This window comes from Callithrix jacchus, chromosome 6, assembly GCF_049354715.1.
Source record: "Callithrix jacchus isolate 240 chromosome 6, calJac240_pri, whole genome shotgun sequence".
Lineage (NCBI taxonomy): Eukaryota > Metazoa > Chordata > Mammalia > Primates > Cebidae > Callithrix > Callithrix jacchus.
The window spans coordinates 29,389,738-29,416,763 of NC_133507.1; the positions used below are offsets into that span (position 1 = coordinate 29,389,738).

A 27,026-nucleotide genomic window follows, 5' to 3' on the forward strand; every position below is an offset into this window, starting at 1 on the left:
TTCTAACAGAAAAAAATCAAAATCATCAACCCAGTGCAAAATAAGCAAACCACCGACCGGGCGCGGTGGCTCAGGCCTGTAATCCTAGCACTTTGGGAGGCAAAGGCGGGTGGACCATGAGGTTAAATAACAGATCAAGACGATCCTGGCCGACACGGTGAAACCCTGTCTCTACTGAAAACAAAATTAGCCGGGCGTGGTGGTGCATGCCTATAGTCTCAGCTACGCAGGAGGCTAATAAAGGAGAATGGCTTGAACCCATGAGGCGGAGGCTGCAGTGAGTCACACCACTGCACTCCAGCCTGGTGACAGAGCAAGATTCTGTCTCAAATAATAATAATAATAAGCAAACCACAAAAACAGGTTGCATTTCACTTTCCTAAGACCAGAAAAAGTATAAAATAAAATTTAAAAGGGAACGAAGACAGAAAAAATAAAGGAGAGAGAAAAGAAAGGAAGACAAGACAGAAAAAAGAAGAAAAAGCAAAGTATATGGGGAAATAGGAATTCTCATACTAAATTACTACAGTGTATCTAGTACAATCACTTTGGAAAGCAACTTGAAAACATGGTAAAGGTGATGATGGACAATACTCAGCCTAGGAATTCCTTCGAAAGTATTTGTCACAGAGAAATTTTTACCCATGCATAATGCAATAGGTCAAGAGATGTATATTGCAACACTGTTTATAACAGTAAAAAATTAGAAACAACATAAATGTTCTTTGAAAAAAGTATTGATGAATGAATTGAAGAATATTTATTCCTACAACTAGCTGTACTGAATGAATAAGAGCAGATGGATCTTAAAACACTACACTGAGTGAAAAAGTGTATGCAAATGAATATGCTATTATGTAAAATTTTCAACCCACACTGAAATAATACTATATAATACCTGCTGAAAAAAACAAATATAAAGAAAACACAATGCCAACTCATGATAATGCTTATCATGAGAAAGAAATTAGGAAGAGACTAGGAAAAATTACAGAGACCAGTAAATCTCTAATTTATTTCACTTTACAAATAAAAATACACATGTCAGAACTAACATATGTTACCTCTGGATAATGAATATAGCAGTCTTTCAAATATTGTTCTCTATATTCTACCTTTGGAATATTTGGAAAAAAAACTTGTTTTTAAACTGCTTTTTTTTTTTTCTTTTAAGTATACGAGGATGTCTGCTTCTAGGTTAGAGGGAGTAGCTGTTGGAAAGCAGAAGAACCTACTGAAATCAACTAGTAAAACAGGATGAAATACAACAAATATCTGTTTAAAGACATCAGAAAGCTGCTGAAGTAGGAAGACTGGAGAGGCCAAGATTCTATAGTATCTTTCACATACAAGGTCTGATGGCTCATTAAAAAACCACCAGACATGTCAAAAGACTGAATCATGTAATTGAGAACAAAGAGAAAAAGGGATCAGATATGACTTAAAGGTAATCCACATATAGTTGTTAGCAGACATGAACTTAAAGATAACTATGGCTAATATCTTTTAAAAAAAAAAAGTAAAAAATAGAGAAAATGCAAGAAAAGATGGGCCACTCACATAAAAAAGAAAAGTCAATAAGAAATTCTAGAATTGAAACTATATTATCAGAAATTAAGAACTTACTAGGCTGTTTTATCAATAAATTTTAAAAAGCAGGAGAACAGTTTACTAGAAAATAGACTACCAGAAAACAGGTAACTAGAAAACATTCAAACTGAAACAGAGAGAAAATAATAAAAACTACAGGAAGACAAAATACATAAGAAACATATGGGACATAAAACAGTTCTATGTAACTAGAATCCCAGAGGAGGAAAAAAATGGGACACAAGCAGTATCTGAAGACACGTGCCCCTTGTGGGTCCATCACAGTAAAAATGTTTATTAACAAGGAAAAAACAAAAGGCTTTAAAGCAACAAAAGACATATTATCTTAAAAAAATATTTTTTTTTTTTTGAGACGGAGTTTCGCTCTTGTTACCCAGGCTAGAGTGCAATGGCGCAATCTCGGCTCCCCACAACCTCCGCCTCCAGAGTTCAGGCAATTCTCCTGCCTCAGCCTCCTGAGTAGCTGGGATTGCAGGCACATGCCACCATGCCCAGCTAATTTTTTGTATTTTTAGTAGAGACGGGGTTTCACCATGTTGACCAGGATGGTCTCGATCTCTTGACCTCGTGATCCACCCGCCTCGACCTCCCAAAAAAGTGCTGGGATTACAGGAGTGAGCCACCATGCCTGGCCCAAAAAAATTTTTTTTAAAGATCAAAAGCTGGCCTCTCAGCAGAAATGAATGGAAGTTGGAAGACAAGTGCTTCAAAGTACTAAGAGAATAAAACTCCCAATCTAGAATTCTACAACCAGTAAAAACAGCTTTCAGGGCCGGGCGCGGTGGCTCACGCCTGTAATCCCAGAACTTTGGGAGGCCAAGGCAGGTGGATCATGAGGTCAAGAGATCGAGACCATCCTGGTCAACATGGTGAAACCCCATCTCTACTAAAAATACAAAAAATTAGCTGGGCATGGTGGCACGTGCCTGTAATCCCAGCTACTCGGGAGGCTGAGGCAGGAAAATTGCCTGAACCCAGTAGGCAGAGGTTGCGGTGAGCCAAGATTGCGCCATTGCATTCCAATAGCCTGGGTACCAAGAGTGAAACTCCGTCTCAAAATTAAAAAAAAAAAACAGCTTTCAAAATGATGATACAACTAAAAAACAATTAAAAATTATGCAGAGGATCTGAATAGACATTTTTCCAAGGAAGATATACAAATGTCCAATAAGCACATGAAAAGATGCTCAACATCATTAGCTATCAAAAAAATAAGAAATGTGAACTAAAACCACAAGATAACCAGTTTATACCCATCAGGAGTACTACAATAAAAAAGACAGACGATAACAAGTGTTGGCTGGGATGTGAAAAAACTAGAACCCTGACACATGGCTGGCAGAATGCAAAATGATGCAGCCACTTTGGCAGTCTGGCATTTCACAAAATGTTAAACTTAGAGTTACCATGTAATCTAACAATTCTTAAGTATACTTTTATATACTTAGCAGAAAATACGCAAAAAATAAAATTTAAGAAGAACTGTAATAATGCTTTAGAAAATAAAATACATACTAATATAACAAAAAATGTAGAAGACTTATTTTGAAAACTATCAACCATTATAGTGAGAATTAATGAACACCAAATGAAATCTAAACATGTTTATAGATTACAAGATTTGATACTGTAAAGATTTCAATTCTCCATAAAGAGATCCATCCATACAGTGGGAAAAAAAAAATCTAAATTCCAGTAAGTTGTTTTCTTGAGTGAACACTGACACTTGGTTTCATTTGGATATTCTGAATAAGGTCAAGAACAGTCAGCCAGTTCTGCCCAAAAAAAAAAAAAAAAAAAAGGTGCAGAACTACACTATCAGATATCAAATTACAGTAATTAAAATAGTGTAGAATTACACTGGATATACAAATAGTCAAATGGAACAAAATAGAGAATTCCGAAAGAGTCTCATACATATATGGTTACTTGACTCATGACAAAGGCAACCTTATCACACAGTGAGCAAAGGATGGCTTTTGCAATAAATTGTACTGCAACAACTAAATACCATCTGGAAAATAACAAATCATGATCCCTACACCTTAAGGCAAACACAAAAATAAACTCAAAATGGATGACAGGTCTAAAACATGAAAGGTTAAAACAAAAAACAAAAGAAAGACTTACAGAAGAAAGCATAGAAGAGTATCCTCATGGCTTTATGGTAGTAAAGATTTCTTACACATGACACAAAAAAAGCATTAGCCATAAAGGAAAGGGGGAAAAAAAGTAAATGGGAAACCATTACAAATTACTGAGTTTTAAAAATATTAACAAAGTATAGGCCTGGTGTGGTGGCTCATGCCTGTAATCCTAGTGCTTTAGGAAGCCAAGGCAAGAGGATCACTTGAAGCCGAGAGATCCTGACCAGTCTAGGCAAGACCTATCTCTACAAAAAATAAAAGAATGGGTCGAACCTGGTAGTACGTGCCTGTAGTCCAATCTACACAAGAGGTGTAGACAAAAGAGGTGTAGACAAGAGAATAACTGGAACCCGAAAGTTTGAGGTTACTGTGAGCCATGATGGCACCACTGCACTCCAGCCTGGGCACCAGAGCAAGACCCTGTCTCTAAAAAAATTTTTTTTTAAATAAAGTGAAAAGGTAAGCCATAGTTTTAGAGCTAGTATTTATAATGCATGTCATAGATAAAACACTCATCTGATTATACAGAATGCATGTTAATTAATAAGAAAAAGGCAGGCAGCCCATTAGAAGAAAATAAAATGAAGTGAATAGACTAGTAACAAAAGAAGATATATATCTAAATGGCCAATAAAAATATGAAGAAGTGAGCACCTTCATTAGGCATCATGGGAAACTTACAATTAAAGTAAATTACTATTGCTCTATGTCCTAAGTGACTTCGGATGCATCAGTGTCCACCAGTTGGAAGCAATGACAAGGATGGCTAGCTGGTGTTTTTGAGCTGTCCGGTTTATAGACCGTATTTATACAGTGGAATCCTGCAGGCCCCATACCGAGCCTGGACTAAAAGCCTCCACTCGGACCATCTGTTGTCTCTCTACACTGAAAATGAAACCTCTTCCACCCACCCCATTCGGTTCTTCTGCCTGTCCTTCAAATGCCCATGTTGGCCTTTTACAGCAGTGCCACAGCACCAAGCAAGCTGCCACATCTCACACTCTAAAGGGTTTGAACTATTAGTTCTTGTCATTTTTTAAAAGAACCATTCCCGTGTGAAATTGTTATATCGTCTGTCTTGCGTGTGTCAGAACTGGGTTTCTGTGGAGGTTCAGAGGAGGCAACACCATAAGTTGCTCTCAGATCCGTGTTCTGAAGTACAATCTTGATTATCTGTACTTCTGTAGCTGGTGTGATGCTGTTAATTGTACGTACCACACATCTGTTAATTGTATGTACCACACGTTAATAAAGGACTCAGAGGTTTTTGTAAAAAAAAAAAGGCCGGGCGCTGTGGCTCACGCCTATAATCCCAGCACTTTGGGAGGCCGAGGTGGGTGGATCACAAGGTCAAGAGATCGAGACCATCCTAGTCAACATGGTGAAACCCCTTCTCTACTAAAAATGCAAAAATCAGCTGGGCATGGTGGCGCGTGCCTGTAGTCCCAGCTACTCGGGAGGCTGAGGCAGGAGAATTGCTTCAACCCAGGAGGCGGAGGTTGCGGTGAGCCAAGATCGTGCCATTGCACACTAGCCTAGGTAACAATAGTGAAACTCCGTCTCAAAAAAGAAAAAAAAAAGTTTTTTTTTCTCCCTTTTCCAATTTATTTTAAAGTTTTAAAATTACAAAGACAGCAAAATTTTCCCGGCGCAAGTAACACTTGTTTTAAAAAAGTGGGGGGGGACACACAAGTGCGCGACTTTTCTATTTTATTAAAAATAAGAGAAAGACAACTGTACAGGTTTTTTTTTCCCAGCTCCCGGTGTGAAACTAAGTACTAGTCCTAGATATGTATATATACACATACACACACACATGCACACAGATCTAGCTCTGTAAAACTACTTAGCAAATCCCAAATCAACTGCAGTATGCCTTACTGTCCACTGCCCGCCCCCTCCCCCTCCCCAGCTACAACTACTTACAATAAAAGCAGATCTTGAACATCTGCAGTGCGGTTACCAGCGTGCAGCGACCCTGCTTGATCACGTGGCAGATGCACTGGATGGATGAGAACTTGGAGGTGAAGGGTGCTGCAATGCTGGCGTCCCCCAGCTTCACAATGGGCGTGTTCTCATCCTCGAAGTCTCGAAGCACCTGGCTCAGGTGGTCCCTCTGGGAGGCCAGCTGCTTGGCTGCTTGGCTGTCCTGGAGGTGGCTCTGATGCCATTGTTCCTCAGGGTTGGGCTGTCCCAGGGCCGCCGTCGCCGCTCCACAACCCGTTCAGGGGCATTGACCAGGAGTGCCACACCTGTATCAGCATGCTTCAGGGTGCCCATGTCACTGGTGCCATCTCCACACATGAGGGTCACGTAGCCCAGCTCCTTCAGGCTGGTGATGATGAACTTCTTCTGCTTGGGGGCCACATGGGCAAACACCTGCACATGGGGGATGAGGTGGAGCAGCTGCTGGGGGTCGTGGCCTGCAGGTGGGCTAGGCTGTCACCTGTGAGGAACAGAGCGTGCTCCAGGGCCAGCGCCTTCGGGGAGCCCCGGGCCAGGGGCAGCACGATGCTACTGTCAATGGAGCACCATTCACACAGAGGATTACATTTACTGGGGAAGCAGACCAGGCTTCCCTGGTCTGCAGGGAGTGGAACCAGGAGACATTGCTCTGTTGCTACAGGAGAAAGAACATGAGGTATTTCAGAGAGATGGGAATGATTTGCATATGATATATAAAATAGGACTTGGTGAAGCTCTGTGTGGATTTCAGTTCACATTTAAGCACCTTGATGGCCCTCAGATTGTGGTGAACTACCCTCCTGGCAAAGTAATTGCACCAGGATGTGTTCGGGTAGTTCGAGGTGAAGGGATGCCTCAGTATCGTAATCCCTTTGAAAAAGGTGATCTTTACATAAAATTTCCTGAAAACAACTGGATCATCCCAGACAAGCTTTCTGAACTAGAAGATCTTCTGCCATCTAGACCAGAAGTTCTTAACGTAATTGGAGACACAGAGGAGGTAGAGCTTCAGGAATTTGATAGCACTCAAGGCTCAGGAGGTAGTAAGAGGCGTGAAGCCTATAATGATAGCTCTGATGAAGAAAGCAGCAGCCATCATGGACATGGAGTGCAGTGTGCCCATCAATAAACTCGGCAAATTGCATAGGTGGATTTTCTTTTCACAGTTGCCTGATTTGTTCTCAGCAATCCAGTTGGAGTGTCTTATCAATCCAGACGAACTGAGAGACATCTGTTGGTCTATGTGTAACTTTTAAAATTGGTATAGTATCTACAGAGTGTATAATTTAAACTAACCACAAGGCTTTACATTTCGACTGTTCCATAGCAGAATAAAGCACTTGAAAGGAAGCAAGACTCCCTTTCACACATGGATTATAACTTTCAATCCTGGTATCTGTGCTTGATTTTTTATCAGTTATGTGTCGACTTTTATGTTTCATATTTTAAATTTAAATCCCACATTGTAAAATTTGTACAATTTGTCCTAAAACTTTGTGTTTGGCTGCACCTGCATAAGCTGCTACAAATAGAATAAAGAATTTCATAGCCTGTAAAAAAAAAAAAAAATTTTTTTTTTTTTTTTTCAAAATAACAGAGGATGTGATTTTATTGGCTGTCCATAGGAAGTTTCATCACACGTGGAGGTGAAAACCGTGCTGGGGTCTCACACAATATGTCAACACAAGAACTCATCGGGCAGCCAAGCAGGTGAAATGACCCCCGACACGATGGACCCCAGCTGCCCTCTGCAGCCCCAGTGCCCCCTCTCCACAGACGCCTCAGCCCAATAAGCTGAGTGATGACACTATCCATGAGTCTCAGTTCGTTGCACTGTCTTCCAACAAAACAGCACTAAAAATTTCACAAAATTAAAAAAAGCGGAAGCAGCACTTCCTTGGAATCAGCAACACCACTTAACACAGACCGTAGCTTGGCATGCAGATCCACACCTGCTCGGCTTTTCCCGTTAGGATTTTTGTTTTTAATTAACAAATGGAATGGCATGTCTGTTTCAAATATTAGTAGCATCACACGTAAGTGCAATTGCACTCAGGCCATAAGCATCAGAAGCCTTCCATGTGTCTGTCCCAAGGGCGGCAGATGTACTCCAATTCCCCGCCCTGGAGGGTCCCCATCAGAAGGCCCATCATAAGAAAGCAGCCACTTCTCTATTTTCATTGTTGTCAAAGCACTCAGGTTTGGGGAAGCAAGTTCAAATGAAACCAGGCTCTCAGCATCCGGGGCCAGCCGCCCTGTGCCATTCTAAGTGGTCTCTGTATCCCAGACCTGGGGCCATCATCTCCACCGTGGCAGTGGCTGGGAAAGTCGCTGTGGGGCACAACCCTCTGCTCACTCCTGCTGCTCGTGGAGGAGCCTCTGGTGCCCTCCGGCCCAGGGCCACGTGGGTCACACAGAGCTGAGCTTCACACCAGGCCGCGCATGGAGTCCTTGTGCAGGGGGTCCTGGTTGGCCAGGCCCAGCACGTGCACGGTGCGGCTGTGCACCAGGGGGCTGCCTGCCGCCAGCAGTCTGGGGGGCGAGGGCGCCTCATCGGGCGTCAGGAACTGGTGGCCCATGTGCTCGTCTTTCCGGGGCATCACGTCTGCGAGGGCGGACGCAGCTAGGTTGAGCATGGAGGCGGGCGGTGTGGGCAGGCCCAGAGTGAGGCTGGGGCAGGGCGTGCCCAGGCTGGGCTTCCCGGGCAGGTGCAGCTCGTCGCTGGTGAGGCTAGGCTCGCTCTGCAGCAGGAGCATGGCCGTGGCCTGCAAACAAATTTGGTGCTCTGAAAGCACTGGTCTTGGTCACACATGTCGCTCTGTGACTGCATGGCCCATATATGGTGATGCCGTTGGAGGGTGCTGCTGGCTGCGGCTGGATGTACCCTCTTCTGTCAATCAGGCTTGGCGAGATTGGCCCACACAGAGCAACACAGCAATTGGTGAAGCTGTTTCCATAACTGTAGGGATTGTAGTTTTCTTTACCTCTTTTATTTGACCAGGATCCTTTAACGTCCTCATTTGTCGTCTGGTTGGAGCTGATCAAGCAGGTGTAGAATCCTGAGAGGCCAATGATGGACCAGACAGAGAAGAAGCACACCACGGCCTCCAGGACAGTGACGTGAGTCAAGGAGGAAGGATATGCGCACCCTCACCTACCTCAACTCCATGTTTCACAATCGGCACCTCTTCAAGGACAAAGTGGTGCTAGACGTGGGCTCAGGCACTGGTATCCTCTGCATGTTCGCTGCCAAGGCTGGGGCCCGAAAGGTCATCAGGATCGAGTGTTCTAATATCTCTGATTATGCAGTGAAGATCATCAAAGCTAACAAGTTAGACCACGTGGTGACTATCATCAAGGGGAAGGTGGAGGAGGTGGAGCTCCCGGTGGAGAAGGTGGACATCATCATCAGTGAGTGGATGGGCTATTGCCTCTTTTACAAGTCCATGCTCAACACCATGCTCTATGCCCAAGACAAGTGGCTGGCGCCCGATGACCTCATCTTCCCAGACCGAGCTACGCTGTACGTGATGGCCATAGAGGACCGGCAGTACAAAGACTACAAGATCCACTGGTGGGAGAATGTGTATGGCTTCGACATGTCTTGCATCAAAGATGTGGCCATCAAGCAGCCCTTAGTGGACATGGTGGACCCAAAACAGCTGGTCACCAACCTTCACTTCAGCGTTCTGCCTGCAAGTGAAGCGGAATGACTCCGTGCTTTCCCTGGTGGCCTACTTCAACATCGAGTTCACAAACTGCCACAAGAGGACCGGCTTCTCCACCAGCCCGGAATCCCTGTACACGCACTGGAAGCAGACGGTGTTCTACATGGAGGACTACCTGACCATGAAAATAGGTGAGGAGATCTTCGGCACCATCGGCATGTGGCCCAACGCCAAGAACCATCGGGCCCTGGACTTCACCATCGACTTGGACTTCAAGGGCCAGCTGTGTGAGCTGTCCTGCTCCACTGACTACTGGATGCGCTGAGGCCTGGCTCTCCCCGCCCTACACCAGCCCAGGGGCTGACCGTTCCTAGGCGGTTTTGGGGCTCCCTTTTTCTCTCCCTCCCGAAGAAGAGGGTTTTAGGAGCCTGGGCTGGGGGGATGGGGAGGGCACATCGTGACTGTGTTTTTCATAACTTATGTTTTTATATGGTTGCATTTACTCCAATAAATCCTCAGCTGGGAAAAAAAAAAGCTACCAACTTCTCACTTGTATAGAGCCACAAAAGAATCACTGTGTAACTGATGTTCTTAATGATGATTCCAAACTATCAAAGTTATATTGTATTTGGAATAATTTAATGTAATAAAGTCTCTAGTACATGTCAAATATTTTTATTCAAAATTAAAAGTGCTATGTTCAAAAAGATAACCATTTGTTAGTTGACAAATTTCCTCACAAGTCATGTTGAGCCTCATTCTTCAATAGCACAGAATAAGCCAATTTTATACAAGACACAGATACATGAAAACATAAGTAACTTTAGTGATTTATGGTAAATAAAAAGGAAGCTTGAATCTATGATTGAAAAATAAAAATAATTACATATACATCTACACAGAAAATACAATCACAAGTTTCCAGAGCTTAACACAAACTAGCTGCTCTCAAAATAAATATTTAAATAAAGCAAAGATGAAACTGCTTAATAGTCAGGGGAAAAAAGGAGAGAGGGGTGATAAACCAAGATAATGAATGAAGACAACTAAGCAAGAGACCTCAAAGATGTTTTTACCAACAGGAATTTAGATGCAAGGAACAGACACAAACCTGTCTCAAATGTGACCTATGAGGCAATAGAAAGTGATTTGAGGCCGGGCGCGGTGGCTCAAGCCTGTAATCCCAGCACTTTGGGAGGCTGAGGCGGGTGGATCACGAGGTCAAGAGATCGAGACCATCCTGGTCAACACGGTGAAACCCCGTCTCTACTAAAAATACAAAAAATTAGCTGGGCACGGTGGTGCGTGCCTGTAATCCCAGCTACTCAGGAGGCTGAGGCAGGAGAATTGCCTGAACCCAGAAGGCGGAGGTTGGGATGAGCCGAGATCGCGCCATTGCACTCCAGCCTGGGTAACAAGAGCGAAACTCCGTCTCAAAAAAAAAAAAAGAAAGAAAGTGATTTGAAGTCAGTTCTAAATTAAAAAATGACAACCAAAATCCCAGAGTCTTAAATTATTTAATCTAGACATTATCTAACCCCTCGAATTTTTGTTTGGTACTATGGTGTTCATAATTCTCCATCAGAACAAAACATGGGACAAATACGTTACTTGTTGCAGAGGGCGTTTCAGAGCTAATTCATCCAGCAAGATCAGGGTCAAAAGGCTATTTTGTTCACACCATGTATTTCTTGATATAAAAAAACAACATGCCAAAGAAAGAATTGAAGCAAAATGTATTTTCAAATGATAAACAGAATCTCAAACTTTCAAGTAAGTACATCTTAAGATGCTGATGAACTTCGGAGATTCTCAGTATTTTAAAACTAGGGATATTCTATTTCAGTAGTTATCAAACTGTCTCTTCTGCTCATGAGGGACCAAACTGGAAGGTCTCTCAGTGTCTCCTTCCCCAAGCCTTTAATTGTTTAAGTATATTCAATATTCAATGTCTAGGAAGGAATTATTAAAGAATTCTGTTTCTTAAAAAAATGTTTCAAAATAATCTACTGTATCCTTGTCAATTTGCAAATGAGAGCATCCAGAGCAGAGTAATCTCCCCCAGTCTGGCCATTCTCAGGGGGTATCCTGCCCACTCACTGAGGCCTTGCCTGGTTGATATTAGTAAGCCCTCCCCCTCCTACTTCTGCACTTACTGTATGGCCTTTTGTATGATCTGGAAAAAAATCTATTCTAAATCAAGTAATCACCAACTTCTGCTTCCAGGCCAACCTAAAAACTTTAAAACTTTACAAAGGAAGAATTTAAGACCTTCAAAATTATTTTAGAAGTACCAACAGGGTCTACCAGAATAAGACTGCTTCTTAAAGTAATGATGTTGGACTGACAATTTGCTAGACTAGTCAGACCTTCTAAAAACTGATATTAAAATGTGTTAAAATTTCTAAGTATATACACATATGTAGTAGAGTTATAAGTCGACAGTTATAAGCAAATGCAGAATGAAAAAATGTACCATGAACACAGTATTGATTTTTATCACCAAAAGACAAAATGTTAAGAATAAAATCATTATTTCCTGGTGAATATACAGGATTAAAAAACAGGATAAAAGTGTAGAAACAGACCACAAAGTAAATTATAAGGAAAAAAAACACTCACAAAATAGGATAAAGACAACTGCAGATAGGAGAATCTAACATCTATGGTGGCACATTTAAGATCAGATACTCTCTTTTCAATAAAGCCAAAGTAAATTATTTGATAATATTCTCTGTTTACTAAAAAAAAGGCAAGTTTTTTTTAATGATGGCAGGTATAGATTTTATTAAGTAATGATATCACTTGTCTATTTAACCAGGAGTGTGGTGTCCTCTCATTAATCTTTGATACCCAATAATCTGAATAGAAAGACATGATGAATCAAAAAACAAGCCAATTTTAAAAAGAAAAATCCTTAAAAGCAATTTCAGCATCTAAATGGTAAACACAAAGTGAATTCCTAATCTGACATTAGACCTTTTGTTTTTAGTTCAAAGACAAATATGAATGACTCTCCCTATTTGTAAAAATGTGAACAATTAAAAACAGTACAATGACTGGGTTCTCACAAACCATGCAAGTTGAATTCGAAATGTTCATCTGGTATAATATTCAGTTGTCAAGAGGAAGCAACTAAAAGGACATCACACAGTCTATGAAGGAGCCATCCAGACTTTGCCCTGATGAACCCTCTCTGGGTGATAATTAGACACTTCCTGAAGGATGAGGTCCCCGAGGCGGCCGACGCCAGTGACACCCGCAAGGAGACCTTGGTGGGCCATGAGCTGCTGAGCACAGAGGTGCCTCTCAAGCTGGTGAACCCGCTGAAGCACGGTGTCGTGGTGGACTGGGACTGCATGCAGGACACAGTCACAAAGATCATCCCCGAGGAGCACGCTGTGCTGGTCTTGGACCATCCCCTCAGCCCCAGCAGAAACCGTAGAAGTACACTGAGCTCATGTTGAAGGCCTTCGGCATCCCTGCCATGCACGCGACGTCCCAGTCGCTGCTGTCCATCTACTCGACCAGCAAGACCTCGGGGCTCGTGGTGGAGAGCAGGCACGGCGTCTCGCACATGCTGCCAGGCCTGACCAGCCGCGCTGACTACACTGGGGGTGACCTCACCAACTACCTGATGCAGCTGCTCAACGAGGCGGGCCATGCTTTCACGGATGACCACCTGCACATCATAGAGCACATCAAGAAGTGCTGCTATGAGGCCTTGCTGCCTGAGCAGGAGCTGGCCCTGGTCCCAGAGGAGCTGCTCGTGGACTATGAGCTCCCAGACGGCAAGCTCATGAATCGGCCAGGAGCGTTTCTGCTGCTCTGAGATGCTCTTCAAGCCCTCCCTGGCAGGCAGCACCCAGCCTGGCCTCCCGGAGCTCACGGCCACCTGCCTGGGCCACTGCCAGGACACGGGCTTCAAGGAGGCGATGGTCGCCAATGTGCTGCTGTGTGGCGGCTGCACCATGCTGTATGGCTTCCCCAAGCACTTCCAGAGGGAGCTGAGCCTCCTCTGCACCGGGGACAGCCCTGTGGTGGCTGCCAGTCCCGAGAGGAAGATCTCTGTGTGGACCAGCGGCTCCATCCTGGCCTCCCTGCAGGCCTTCCAACAGCTCTGGGTCAGCAAGAAGAGTTTCAGGAGCGGGGCAGCATGGCCATCTACAGCAAGTGCTGAGCCTCCACATCACCACAGACAAGGCCTCCGGCACAGGGGGCCACACGCAGCTCTATACACATTTACAGAATTTCACATAAAGCTTTAGTCTGCAAAAAAAAAAAAAGTTTTTCAACTCTCTCAGCCGGCATCCTGGCATCTCTGCACCACCGTGTGAATTTTCTGCTGCTGTCTTTTCTGTGTGCGTCTCCTGTTTCCTGGCCCCAGATCTTTTTTTTTAAAGACGGGGTTTCACCATGTTGGTCAGGCTGGTCTTGAACTCCCAACCTCAGGTGATCCGCCTGCCTTGGCCTCCAAAGTGCTTGGATTACAGGCGTGAGCCACCACACCCAGCCCCCCAGATCCTCTTTTGCCCTGGTTTACTCTCATCGTGTTGCAGCACATCTTCCAGTGGCTTCCTGAGAAAGAGTGAAAGCTTTCTGACTCCACTTATTTTAAAACGCCACTCTTCTACCCCAACTCCTGATCAATAGTTTGGCAGGAAATAATGCTCTCATGCAAACGTAACTTCTCCTCACATTGGGAAATATTGCTCCATTATTTTCTAGCTTCCTGTGTTGTTGGGAAGAAGTCAGTGTCATGCTGAGTCTTGGCTCTTTATATACGACCTGTCTTTTCTCTCTGGAAGATTCTAGGATTTTCTCTTTATCCTTGGTTTTCTGGAATTTCCCAGTGATGTGCCTTGTGTCTTTCTTCATTCTGTGCTAGTCACTTTGTAGATGCTTTTGAACTAGAAAACTATGTCCTCCTATTGTGGGAAGCCACCAGCAGGTTTGTGTGAGCTGGGTAATCACACTCTTTTCTTCCAAGGACAGAGGTATCAAGGCCCTGGGAACCTTATCAGTGAATGTGGGGAAAGGGGGCCTGCGGTGAATCCAACAAACCTTTGGCACCAACTCATGTCCTAGGGTGAGGCTCTGCCTGAGAACAATAGATACAAGTGAGACCCACTTCCTGCCTAGTCCCATGCTGGGGCTCAGGACACACGTGGTCCAGGAGGCCCCAGCCCCAGGCTACAGTTACAGGCACCTACCTGCACCTAGCATTCAGTGGGCCACAGGACAACGCAGGGGAGGGGGCAGCTCCAGAGGGCAGAATAGGAGGGATGTAAATAATCACGGGGTGGGGAGTGGCCTTGTGGGAGAGAGGCGGAGGCAGGGCCCTGTGTGTGTGTTTGTGTGTGTGTTGTGTATCAGGGGAAATGGGGAGAGCATCTGAGGTTTTGTCTGCCCCCTTTTTGTGGCCACTGAACCCCTTTTTTCCCTGAACAGTGTTTTCTTCCCATTATGGATTGAATGTCTCTGTCTCCTCCAAATTCACATTGAAGCCCTAGCCCTAGCCCTCTGTGCTGCTGCATTTGGAGATAAGGCCTTTCAGGAAGTCATTAAGGTTAAATGAGGTCCTAAGGGTGGGGCCCTGATTCCGTAGAATTAATGTTCTTTTAAGATGAGACACCAGAGAGTGCATTTACTCTCTCTGTTCACATGCATACAAACTAGAGGTCATGTGAGGACACAATATGGCAGCCACCCACAGGCCAGGAAAAGAGGCCTCACAGTGAAACGTAGCTTACTGGTACTTTGATCTTGGATTTCCCAGCCTCCACAACTGTGAAAAATAAATGAATAAATGTTTGTGGTCTAAGCCATCAGTCCACTTTTTGGCATGGCACCCTGAACTGGCTAATACATCTCCTCACCCGACTTCAACCACATGACATAGAGGGCTTGGCAGTTTTAGTGTCCCAGCTACCCAGCCAACCCAGACGAGAGCAAGCAGAAACTTTCTTCTGGAATTTTCTGAATAGGAACTTATGGAGGGGAGCTTCATCCTTTCTTGGCGGCAAAGCCAGGAAGATGGAAGCCTCGTGTTGCCAACAGCCTGATTCCAACCTTGTGGGGAAAGTTGCTGTGAAAGCACAGAATAGATCTGCAGACTGAAGTGGACACAGAGACAAGGGAAGGAGCCTGTAAATTCTCACAGTGCTGGGGACTCTGAGTCCAGGTATTCCTGAGCCCCAACTGTTCCCTGCCCTGCCCTGCCCTGCCCGTGGCAAACTTACTGACCAATGAATCTCCCTTCTGTCCAAGCCAACTCGAGTGAATTTTCTGTCACACACATTCAAAGAGTCCTATACTGCAGTGGCAGGACATGGCAGGGCTGGGCTGGCTGGGGCAGAGGATGGTGTGGGTGGAATCAGCTGTGACAAGAACACAAAAAGTGCAGTTATTATGTGGCCTTCATGAGGTCTTCCTCCAGCCCTAACTGCGAGCCAGGCTGGCCTCAGACACTCAGGGGGTCAGAGTGAGGGGTCTGGTCAGAGGTGCCATGCTGAGAGGTGCCATGCTCAGAGCCATCTTTCTATGAGCCAATCTCTTCATCATCAAGGACTTTGCCATCAGAGACAGTTTTAGTCACATCTTGGGTTCACTTGATCAGCTGCTGTGCTCCTAGTTTCAGGATCTTCAAACTAGGCCTGCCCATGTGGATGCTAGGAAGCCAGAGGCATCCTGACCAGAAGCCCAGACTGGGAAAAGGGCTCCTGCCAGTGTGCTCATGGTTCCAGAGGGCAGGACTGAGCGGTGTGGGAGGAGCCCTGCCTGGGCAGCCGAGACATGGACACCACTCTTGAGCCATCTCTTGGAACTTTCCACCTCTCCAGTTTGGGTCCCAGGTGGGGCACATGTGGGAAAGACAATGTCCATGCCCCCCACTAGTTTCCCATCATAGCTGGTCCTTGCACCAAGCACCCCCTTCCATTAAAAGTGGACAGACCAAGTGTCACTTTCTTAATGGAGGGGCCTTCTTGGTCCATCTCATGCTCCCAACAGACCTCCCTCCACGGGATGGGAAGGTGCCATTCTAGGGCAGCCCTTTTGACCCAGCCTCCAGCCAAAGCCAGTCCCCCTGCCAAGCAGGCCCCACAGTTACACTGGAGGGTGACAGGCCTCTCCTGGAAATTTCTTGCTGAAAATTATCAGTTTCCTGTACAAGTATGGCCTGGCATTTTAATTCAAATTAAACCCAGGAGACTGCTGCTTCAGTTTTGACTGCTTGGAAATTGGGCTATGTAGAGCTTTCGTATCCTGGAAATTGTGCAGTCAGTCACTGAGCAGATTGATCCAGTAGATACAGCAAGTACACACAGCGCCAACCAAGGACAAGTGTGCACATGTGTGCACACTCACGCACAGGCACAGCAAAAAAATCTAGAAATAATCTATTTTATTTTTAGCTGTTATGGAAGTTTTGTGTCACTTCCCCCCAAGACACAAATTATATTGTATGATTTAGTCGTGTTTTTATTTAGAATTATTTAAGAAAAGAGGGAGTTGAACGCGGTTTCTCATACCTATAATCGCAGCATTTTGGGAGGCTAAGGCAGGAGGATTGCTTGAGCCCAGGAGTTTAAGAGCACCCTGGGCAACATGGCAAAACCCCATCTCTACAAAAAATACAAAAACTAGCCGGTTGAAGTGGTGTATGCCTGTGGTCCCAACTACCCAGGAGACTGAGGTGGGAGGTTCACCTGAGCCTGGGACATCAAGGCCACCATGAGCTTTGACTGTGCCACTGCACTCCAGCCTGGATGACAGAGTGAAACCCTGTCTGAAAACAAACAGGGGCTCTGCACAATCATTCTTGCAGTGTCATGGGTCTCCTAAGATATTAATTTTGGCTCTAAACCCAGATTAAGATAAGTCTAGAGTGAGATAGGGTGGGTCTCAGGAGAGGGGCCGATTAAGACAGTGGTTTTTAACCTGGATGCACCTGGAGAGCTTGGCATCACCTGCAGGCTTGAAAACATTCTGATACCCAAGCCCCACCCTAGGGATTCTGAGCTAATTGGTTGGGGGACAGCCTGGGCACCAGGAGTTTTCAGAGCTCACCTGATGATGGCAACATGTAGCCAGGGCTGAGAATTACGCCCTTTGCTGTGCCATGTTGCATCTGCCTTGATTTCCCCGTATTCTCCCAGGCTCTGGAAGAACTACAGGAATTGAGAATTAGTCCTCCCGCTAGCTCCATTCCTCCCAGGCTGGGGAATTTCCGAGTCCTCCTTTTGGCTATAGCCTCGATATAAACTCATCAGGGGCAGGAGTGGGGAACAAAAATGTGTCCAGATCTGTTGAAACACAAGGAAGATGGGGCAGCTTCATGTAGGGCACTTGCCAAAAATGGGCTGATTTACCTCAAGAGGCAGGGATTCTAGCCTACATGGGATACATACAGGAGAAAAAAATAAGAAAAAGAGATTTAAATATAAATAAATGAAAATAACTTCTTTCTGATTACAAAGGAAATCACATCTCTTTGTAATACTTTGGATGACAAATATTAGGAAAAAGCTTTAATTCTGCACTCAAAACATTCTGGTTTGTTGCTTTTTATACTTTTTTATGCATATAAACATTTTAAAAGTTGAATCATAATATACAGTCTTTTGTCATTTACTATATTTTGTGCATATTTCTGTGGCAGTAAATACATCCCGGCATCATCATTTTTAATAGCTGGATGTATATTAAGTTAATCATTGCCACCCCACCCCAGAGGTGAATTTTCTTATATGTACTTTTTTTTTTTTTTTTTTTTTGAGACGAAGTTTCGCTCTTGTTACCCAGGCTGGAGTGCAATGGCGCCATCTTGGCTCACCACAATCTGGTTTCAGGCAATTGCCTCCTGGGTTCAGGCAATTCTCCTGCCTCAGCCTCCTGAGTAGCTGGCATTACAGGCACGCGCCACCATGCCCAGCTAATTTTTTGCATTTTTAGTAGAGACGGGGTTTCACCATGTTGACCAGAATGGTCTCAATCTGTTGACCTTGTGATCCACCTGCCTCGGCCTCCCAAAGTGCTGGGATTACAGGCTTGAGCCACCGCGCCCAGCCCCTTATATATACATTTTAATGGACTCGAGCAAGCATTTTTGGACTGAATTCACAGAATTAGAATTTCTGGAGGAAAATAATATAAAAATAGCTTTAGGATTTTTAGTAGAAATGTTCAAATTATCCTGCAGGAAAAGTTGCTGAGTTCATCCTCCCATCAACAGGGACAGAACTCCAGGTTCCCCTTCCATTTGTCATCTTTGCTGGTTTTTATACAGAAAATCTCATTGCTTTTATGGCATTTCTAGTGCTTTTCGATCTTTTTTATATGCCCGTTAGCCATTTTTATTCTTGTGGGACGTGTCTGTTTTTCCATTGCCAATTTTCTGTTGAAAATCATTTGTTTTATTCTAAGTTTAAAGATTTCTTTATAGGCGAAGGATACAAACATTTTTTATCTGTCATTGAGGTTGCAAAAACTTTCTCCCAGTAAGTAATTTATCATTTCACTTTCTCTTTCTTTCTTTCTCTCTCTCTCTCTCTCTCTCTCTCTCTCTCTCTCTCTCTCTCTCTCTCTCTCTCTCCCTCCTTCTTTGTCTTTGCAGGTATACAAAATGTGCCTACCAGGAGTCTGCTTTATATCCATTGAAAGCAAGAAGTAATACAGTAAAACTGTGCCTGGCTAGAGGCTTTGAAAGAATGGAGTATTCTGGTTTAATTCTATTAACTTGGAAGTATGAAGGTGAAAAAATTCAAAACTTAAATTTCCTGCTTAAGTTGAATGCAATTTGAAAATATTGACAATAATTTCACTTTTCTTCTCTAGTAAGTTTGAACATTCTGATCTATTTAGTGTTCTATTACAGAACTCCTTGTGTGTCCAATATTTACATTGTGAGGATACTTTTTTAAAACTTTAGATGTAAGAGGACGTAAATGGTTTTGTATGAAATCAGGCTGGATGAGAACTGATATTTATAAATATACTTTTTAGACTAAATCTTTCCTGCCCCTTGTTTTCTTATTGAACTCATAAAAAGAAAACACATTGGATGGAGGGTGGGAGTAGGAAAGAGATTTCTGTGTTTTCATTGCATGTCATTGTTTCATATCAAGGCAGAACATAGAGTATCCCTGCCTTTGGACCTACAGAAGGAAACACATTTTTCTACCTGCTGTATGCCAGAAGTTCTTGAACACCTGGAGGGATGACTGCAGCATAGATTGCCAAGCCCTACTCCAGAGTTTCTGATTCATCAGGCCCAGAGTGCAGCCTGAGAACTTGCATTTCTAAAAAGTTCTCAGGTGCTACGGGTGCTGCTAGTTCAGAGACTGTGTTATTGAGAACCACTCTTGTCTACTAACTGTTAATTATAGAACTCTAGAAAAAAGCTTAGTTTGGTCTGGGATAAGAAGCACACTGATGATGGAGCAAATCATGAAAGATTCAACCCTTGATCACAGCCTAGTGTGGAATTCAGGTAACAAGCTCTACACAGTGACATAGCTGCACACAGAATCCTTGGTTTTTATGATTGCAAGTCATAGCCAAGTATCAAGTGAGAAATTAGTTTTATTTGCAAGGCTTAGGCCAGTTGATTCTAGAGAAATGGGCCTTGTATTTGTTTTAAGCCAGTAAAGAGCTTTGAGTGTTTATTAAATTGAAATCACTGTGTTTTTATGTATTTGTATTTTATTTTATTTCTTTTGAGATGGAGTCTCACTCTGCTGCCCAGGCTGGAGTGCTGTGGCATGATCTTGGCTCACTACAACCTCCGTCTCCTGGGTTCAGGTGATTCTCCTGCCTTAGCCTCCCAAGTAGCTACGATTGCAGGTACCCACCAATACGCCTAGCTATTTTTTGTGTTTTTAATAGAGATGGTGTTTTACCATGTTGGCCAGGCTGGTGTGGAGCTCCTGACCTCAGGTGATCCACCCATCGCGGCCTCTCAAAGTGCTGGGATTACAGATGTGAGCCACTGCACCCTCCAAAAAGCTTTGTGTTTTTAAAGATGTTAGACATGTTTCTTGTTGAAAAAAAAAATCTTAACAATAATGCAGGAGAAACGTTTTTCCAAAAAAGGTAAATCACTGTGATTATTTTATCTTGCTGGAATGTTGGATGACACAGTCTACTTTATTAATCATCAGGCATGCTATGGATTTTCCATTTTTATAGGGTTTGTATCTCAGTTAAGGTAATATTGGTCATTCTTGTACTCGATTTGAAGATGAAAAAGAGGCCAAAATCAGACTTTGTATTGAAACTGGATAATGAAGACAGCTTTTAAGACACACACAGATACACAGATATATAAAGTATACAGACATATGTTTTAAAGTTTATTTTTTAAAGCTTTTAAAGGAAAAGCTGACCCCTCCCCCCTCCTGGAGTGGGCGGCCCCTCCCCTCTCTGAGTGGGCAGAAACAGCAGTTGCCTGGGCAGCTTTCCTTCTGACACAACAGATCCTGTGGTCCCTTTCATCTTTCTGATTGACCAATGGGCTTGGAGCATTAAGGCCACGCCCCCCATTCTATGTACTAGAGGAGCCCGGGTTATGCCTCCCCTAGCTCAGTCACACAGCTGCCTGGTAGGTGATTGGAGCTATTTACCAGTGCTTGTCTGATTTTGCTGATGTGACCCTAACCCCACCTCCCTCCCCACCCCGCAATGTCAACGTCCACAGAGTCTCAAGAGAGCAAATTGGCAGCAGCCAAAAAAAAGGTAAAACGTACCAGGTCATGGCCCCCCAACCCAGCCACAGATCCCCTCCAATGGCAAGACTGCTGCCAGAGTCCATGCCACTCCTGAGGCACACTGGACTGGGCCCCCCAACCTTGGAGCCTCTGAGCTCCCCCCCACCAAAGTCTTGTCAGTCAACCCCATCCTTTCAGCAAGGAGCAGCATCCCTGCCATTGCCAATCACCCCAGAGTGACTTTAGGTGGGTGACTCCTGGGACTCCCTACTCCATATGTGGCCCTCACCTCCTGCCTCCCCAGGATCAACCTCTCTGGGCTCTTTGGGCTTGTGTCTCTAAGGACCTGGGTCCCCCAGCCCTAGGCCCCACCCTCACCAGTCATCCCTGGGTCACTTTGGGCTGGTTACTCCTGGGGCTCCCTGCTACAGACTCTGTGCTCCCCTCCTGCTGCTCCAACCTCCACCTCCCAGGGCTGTTTCAGCTAGAGTCTCCAAAGACCTGGGTCCCAACCCTGTGTTTCCCGCCCCCAGGAGTAGAATGTAGTGATGGAGCAGCAACTTGGGCGTGGCACTAATGTGGTCCCCTCCCCCAGGAGAATGTAGTGATGTCACCATCCCTCTGTTAACTGTCATTACTGGGGCAAGACCTGACTTTGATCTAATGACCCAGTCCCCTAAGCGTTCCCATCCCATTTCTGGTTCATCTGGTCACAGAACACATGTCCAGCTGGCAGGGGAATGGAGACTATGGGACCTAGGAGCAAGAGCTTTCAGGCTGCCTCACTCCCTTAACATAGACATTGACAGTGTGAGAAGCCTACCTTCCCCTGTGAGCTCAAAATGTTAACAGTATCTCTGAGTGGCAATGGAAGAATGGGTTTGGCTTGGTTTTCTTCCAGGCTTCTACTCTCCAGAGAGACTACAACATTTTTTTCTGAGTTCGCCACCTCATATTCGAATTCTCCATAGTTCTGGGACCAACTACCCTTCAGTCAGGGGTCTCTGGAATGAGATCTCCTCATCTTCTATTGAATAGATCTTGGGAAACTGAACTTGACAGCTTGAATCTTCCTCATATCATCTCAACCTGGGGTACTTTTGAGTGCCAAAGGAAAATTATGGGACATCTTTCTGAAGTATCAGTTTCCCTTGAGTCTCTTGAGAGAGGAAAAAACAATAATGTACTGAGGGATGAGTCACATGGGTTTCTAAGTATATACCCGACTTCTCTCTGAAATGGGGCTTGGGTTGTCATCTTGCTGATAAATACCCAGATTTAACAGAAATGCTGCCTTCTGCCATGACGACACATCGATATAAAGTGTGAGCAGTACTGGTGCACTTTTAACACCAGCAGATGTGTGGCTTTGTGGAGGTGGGGCAGAGAGGGAGATGGTAGCCTGTCCAGCCACTAGCCCCTCTCTTCAGGACCCTTTCCCCCTCTGCGTTGGGCAGGTTCGCACATTGAAGCTTGGGAAGAGGCAGGATGCACATCACATGCAGAAGCTGGAAAGGAGCCTTGCCCACCTCAGGAATGAGCTGGGTAAGATGTGGCTGGGGTAACCTGGGAGCAGGACTGGCACCAGAGGGCTGTGGGGGTAGTTTAGAATGCCCTAGGGAGGTGGGTGGATGGATAGGCTTTGAGACAGAGGAAAAAAGGTCTGTGCCAGAAGATGACAAGTCTTGTAATCTCCATGAGCCTCAGTGTCCCTATCAGCAAAGAGGGAGGAGTGCCTGTTGTCAGCCACCCACAGTTCTCTCTATCTGAAAGTGGCTTGGAGGTCTGGCTACCACCGGGTGCAAAGAATCATCAGCGGTGAGACCAAGTTTAGGGAGCGTGAAAGGAGCTGTGCACCAAAAGGAGCGGTTTTTTTGTTTGTTTGTTTGTTTGTTTAGAATCCAGAGGCCCTTATATTTTGCTTCCTTTTTCAGCTGAAGCCCCATGTCCTAAGCCCCCAGCAGGGCCCCCGGTGGCAGAACAATAGCTAAAATTTGAGACCAACCTCCTGAGGAAAAATCTGGAGAGTTTGACAGAGCAGCTGCAAGCTCAGGTGAAAATGAGAACTTGAATCGCCTGAGCTCTGAGCAGAAAAAAAGGCTGTGGCAGCAGGAGGAGTCATTGCAGGAGGAGAAAGAGAGAATGTGGCTGCAGAAGGAGGAGCTGGTAGGCTGACCCACCTGTGGAGCCTGTTCTTCCAAGCCCTCCATGTGTTTGTTTCCCCACCTGTAAAATGGGGGAATGTAGCCCTCATGTGAAATGGTACTTCTAAAGGCACCTGTGAACCAGAGTCCTGCTCTGATGGCTGTGGGAGAAAGGGGATGATTTTTCTAACCTGACTCTACCCTTCCCGGTGCCTTGGGAGGCAGATACCAAGTTCTGGGGTCTCTAACTGCAGTGGGTGTCCACTGATTGCTTCTCTCTGTCCAGAACAATGAGAAAAACAAGGCACTGCAGTTGTTGCAGCAAATAAAGGAGCTGCAGGAGAAGCTGCACAACCAGAAGGTGACAGTAACCTCTGCCCCATCCAAGAAGCGCTGGGAGGTAGGCAGCAGCCTCTAAGTAGGGGAGGGGCAAAGCCAAAGGCAGCTCCAGCCTGAGGGCAGGTGACCCCAGCACCCATCAGGACAGTCCTGTCACCGTTTCTTGTTTTCTGTCCTCTGACTTTTAGAGATGGGTAGCCCTGGGCTCCTCCCAGGTCTACACATTATCATCCTAGCTAGAGGCATGGAGCCCCCCAATCACAGGAAAAGAGGCAGTGGTATAAGAGGCTCCTTATGCTAGGCATGGTGGCGCATGCCTATAATCCCAGCTACTCAGTAGGCTGAGGCACAAAACTGCTTGAGCCCAGGAGGTGAAGGTTGCAGTGAGCTGAGATTGCATTGCACCACTGCCCTCCAGAGTGTCCAGAGTGATACTCTGTCTCAAAACAAAACACAAAAAAGCCTTCTTAGATTCAAACTTGATTCTGGCATCGGTTCTGCTGGTCACCACTGAACTTGTTTGCATCTCTAAGTCCCTGTTTCTTTCATTTCACAAAAGGACTCAAATCTGGGAGCCAGCCACCACATACCCTCACACCCAGGGTCTTCCTGCAGGTAGAGCTGAAAAGCCAAGAGGCTCGGAGTCTGCAGCAGCAGTGAGACCAGTACCTGGGTCACCTGCAGAAGTATGTGGCCGCCTATCAGCAGCTGACCTCTGAGAAGAAGGCACTGCACAGGCATTTCCTGCTACGGACCCAGCTCATGAACCAGCTGCAGCAGCAGGAAGCTAGGGGCAAAGCAGTAGCCGAGATGGCCCACCAAAAGTTGCAGGAGACCCAGGGGAGGGAGTTGCTGAGGATGGGTCCCATGGGGGATGACCTGGCAACCTCTGTGCCTTCTTGCTTCTTTTCCTGGCCCCTTAGGAGCACTTGAAAGCTGCCACCCAGGAGAACCAGCAGCCACAGGACCAGCTGGGCCTCATGACTCTTCCTGGGGAAGGTATGGGAGACCACTCAGAGGAAGAGGAGAGAGCCCCAAGAGGAAGGGGGGACTCTTAGCAGCATAAGATTGAGGCGTTGGAAGACACCTTTAGAACAGCTAGTCATTATGATGACCAGGTGTCCACACTAAGTTCGGCATCAGTATGGTGACCTCCTGGAAGTGGGGGCCACCAGGTTGCCTAAGGAAGGGTGAACTGGCCCAGATCAGAAAGGGAGCAGTTCAGAACTCCCACACTGATTGGTAGTGGGACTGTGCCTGGACAGTATAGCAAGAACTTGGTTCTTAAAAGTAAAAAAAACAACAGTAGTTCATTCCTCTGTAGGGAGGGGCTGGCTCAGGGTTACACAGTGAAGGTAGAGGCAGAGGTGGGCCCACAGTAGTACCTCCCTTGTTGGATTGTGTGCAGACCCCTCTGGCCACACCCCACAGGAGATGGAGGAGGACATATGGACAGTGAGGAGGAGGAGGTGCCTCGGCCCAGCATTGCAGAGATCCTGGAGAGCCGAGAGGCCATGGTGAGCCTGACTCCCCCCGCTCCTCCTTTGCCACCTTCCTCTGTGGTCCCTCCCAGGTCCCCTTATGCTCTCGGTTTCTTCACCTTCTGATTTCTCTGGACACTAACCTCTTCCAGGAGCCAGTGCTCAGACACCATTTCACCTGTGACTGACAGTGCATTCTCTGAGGCCCCAAGGGAAGGGGCTGCACTCCACCTCCATGCCCATTTGCTCTGTGTATGCCGCAACAAGAATGTTCACCTCTTCAGGTTGCATTTTCCAACTCGGCTGGGGCCAGTGCCCAGGAGGAGCAGGAACAACTGTGTGTGCAGCCTCAGGAACGAAAGGTATGCTACCAGCACCTGGCTCACCCAGTGGCCTTGGTGCAGGAGCCAGAGGCAGTGGCCCCGGCCCCAGCCTCAGGGACTGAGAGTGAGTCTTTGTGTGGGGAGACCAATCAGGCACTGCAGGGAGCCATAGAGAAGCCGCAGGTGAGTCCTGGCATAGGCCAAGAAGGGTGGGGGCAGGGCAGGTCACTGCTGAGATGTGACCCCATTATTTTTACTTCAGAACAGCTTTATGACCCTCCGAAAGGAGAAGGTGGACCTGAAGGAGCGGGTGGAGAAACTAGAGCTTCTATTCATCAGGCTCTCTGAAGAGACAGACACAATGAGTGAGCAGGAGGCCAGGGCATGGCAGGGGGAGCTGCAGGGTGGTCAGAGGGTCCCCAGCGTTTGAGCCTGTGTGAGCCCTGTCCTTTCGCAGGAAAGGACATCAAATCATGTGAGCAGCAGAGGGCAGTCCCAAAAACCCGGCACCAGGAGAAGGGGGAAAAGCAGGAGATAAATGTAAGGCGAGCAGCATCTCTATGGGGGTGAGGGGGTTGGGAGTGGGCATGAGCATGGGTGCCGGCACCAGCGTGGCAGCTGAGCACCTCTCTCTCCAGCTGGAGCTGCAGAAGCCAGTGTTTCCAATTCTGGGTGACAACGAGGGCCATGCCAAATTCCTGGCCACAGCCAATTACCACATTGATGAGCCCACTCCAGGGGCCCCAGCCCCCCAGGAGCTTGGGACTGTCAATAAGCAGGGTGGTGAGTGGAGCCCTCAGGCAGAGTGGGCAGGCAGGAGCAGGGGAGACTCACCCTGAGCTGAGATCCCCACCTCCCTCTCTCCAAAGATCTTTGTGAGGTGAGCCTCGCAGATGGCATGGAGCCTGCAAGAGACGCCAGGGAGGGTTCTCCCCAGGACAACCCCACTGTAGGAAACATCCTGCAGCCGCTTTGTGAAATGAAGACCTTCCAGAAGCACCCAGGCTTGGGCTGCAACCCCTATGTGCCATTGTTTTACCGGGCTGCCAAGAACAGGGAGAACAGCATCACAGACATATTTTGTGCAATATTTACGGTAATGTGCCTATACATTATGAATGAATTATTTCAGTCATGCATAGCCTAACTCATAACTTTATGATGCTTGAGAAAGAATCAACAATTAAAACTTCATGAAGTTCTAATGTCTTTGTTCCAAAATAAGTCCCATGATTAGGATGTAGGGAGATATGTATGTGTGCTCCCTGGAGTGGGGATTTCTAATTACTAGACCATCTCCATTTTCAGCATTTGGCCTCTTCATGATACTTTTATAAATATGACATTAATAACAGAGCAATAATATGACTGTACAGATGGAATAACAGATTTCCCTGCATTCACTGAAAGAATGCAAATATTGGGTCCTGGTGACTTCAACTGATTCTTCCAAACTGTATGAATTTAACAATGTATCAGATAAACCCAGTTTCAGAATTATCAAGAAAAAAATGTTAGACCAAATAATGTGGCTGAACAGTAGCACAATTTCTAGCCTGAGGTTTAAAATGGACTTAAAAGTACTGTCTTTAAACTGAACTCAAAGAATGCAAAAGCGGCAAGTTCAGAAAAGAAAGGGC

At 45.7% G+C, this 27,026-nt stretch overlaps 1 protein-coding gene and 3 pseudogenes across 5 annotated transcripts; 3 read left to right on the plus strand and 1 right to left on the minus strand.

Moving 5' to 3' along the window:
- Window positions 1–5,676: 5,676 nt before the first annotated feature.
- On the minus strand, window positions 5,677–8,964 carry LOC144582931 (palmitoyltransferase ZDHHC14-like; annotated as a pseudogene).
- A 118-nt stretch (window positions 8,965–9,082) lies between these two features.
- LOC100385128 (protein arginine N-methyltransferase 1 pseudogene) lies at window positions 9,083–9,716 on the plus strand (annotated as a pseudogene).
- Window positions 9,717–12,576: 2,860 nt separating this feature from the next.
- On the plus strand, window positions 12,577–13,571 carry LOC100415624 (actin-like protein 7B; annotated as a pseudogene).
- Window positions 13,572–20,976: 7,405 nt separating this feature from the next.
- LOC118154510 (golgin subfamily A member 2-like) lies at window positions 20,977–26,595 on the plus strand. Of its 5 annotated transcripts, none has more exons than XM_078329076.1 (11): window positions 20,977–21,127; window positions 22,557–22,644; window positions 23,034–23,265; window positions 23,530–23,643; window positions 24,198–24,581; window positions 24,991–25,099; window positions 25,348–25,425; window positions 25,649–25,751; window positions 25,844–25,926; window positions 26,025–26,169; window positions 26,256–26,595. In XM_078329076.1, the coding sequence occupies exons 5-11, from the start codon at window positions 24,457–24,459 to the stop codon at window positions 26,531–26,533; spliced, it is 921 nt and encodes a 306-aa protein (XP_078185202.1). In that variant the 5' UTR covers window positions 20,977–21,127; window positions 22,557–22,644; window positions 23,034–23,265; window positions 23,530–23,643; window positions 24,198–24,456; the 3' UTR covers window positions 26,534–26,595. The 5 variants fall into 5 exon arrangements, with proteins under 5 accessions (XP_078185202.1, XP_078185204.1, XP_078185203.1 ...); XM_078329078.1 differs by having other exon boundaries at window positions 25,014–25,099; XM_078329077.1 differs by having other exon boundaries at window positions 23,530–23,604.
- Window positions 26,596–27,026: the final 431 nt, after the last annotated feature.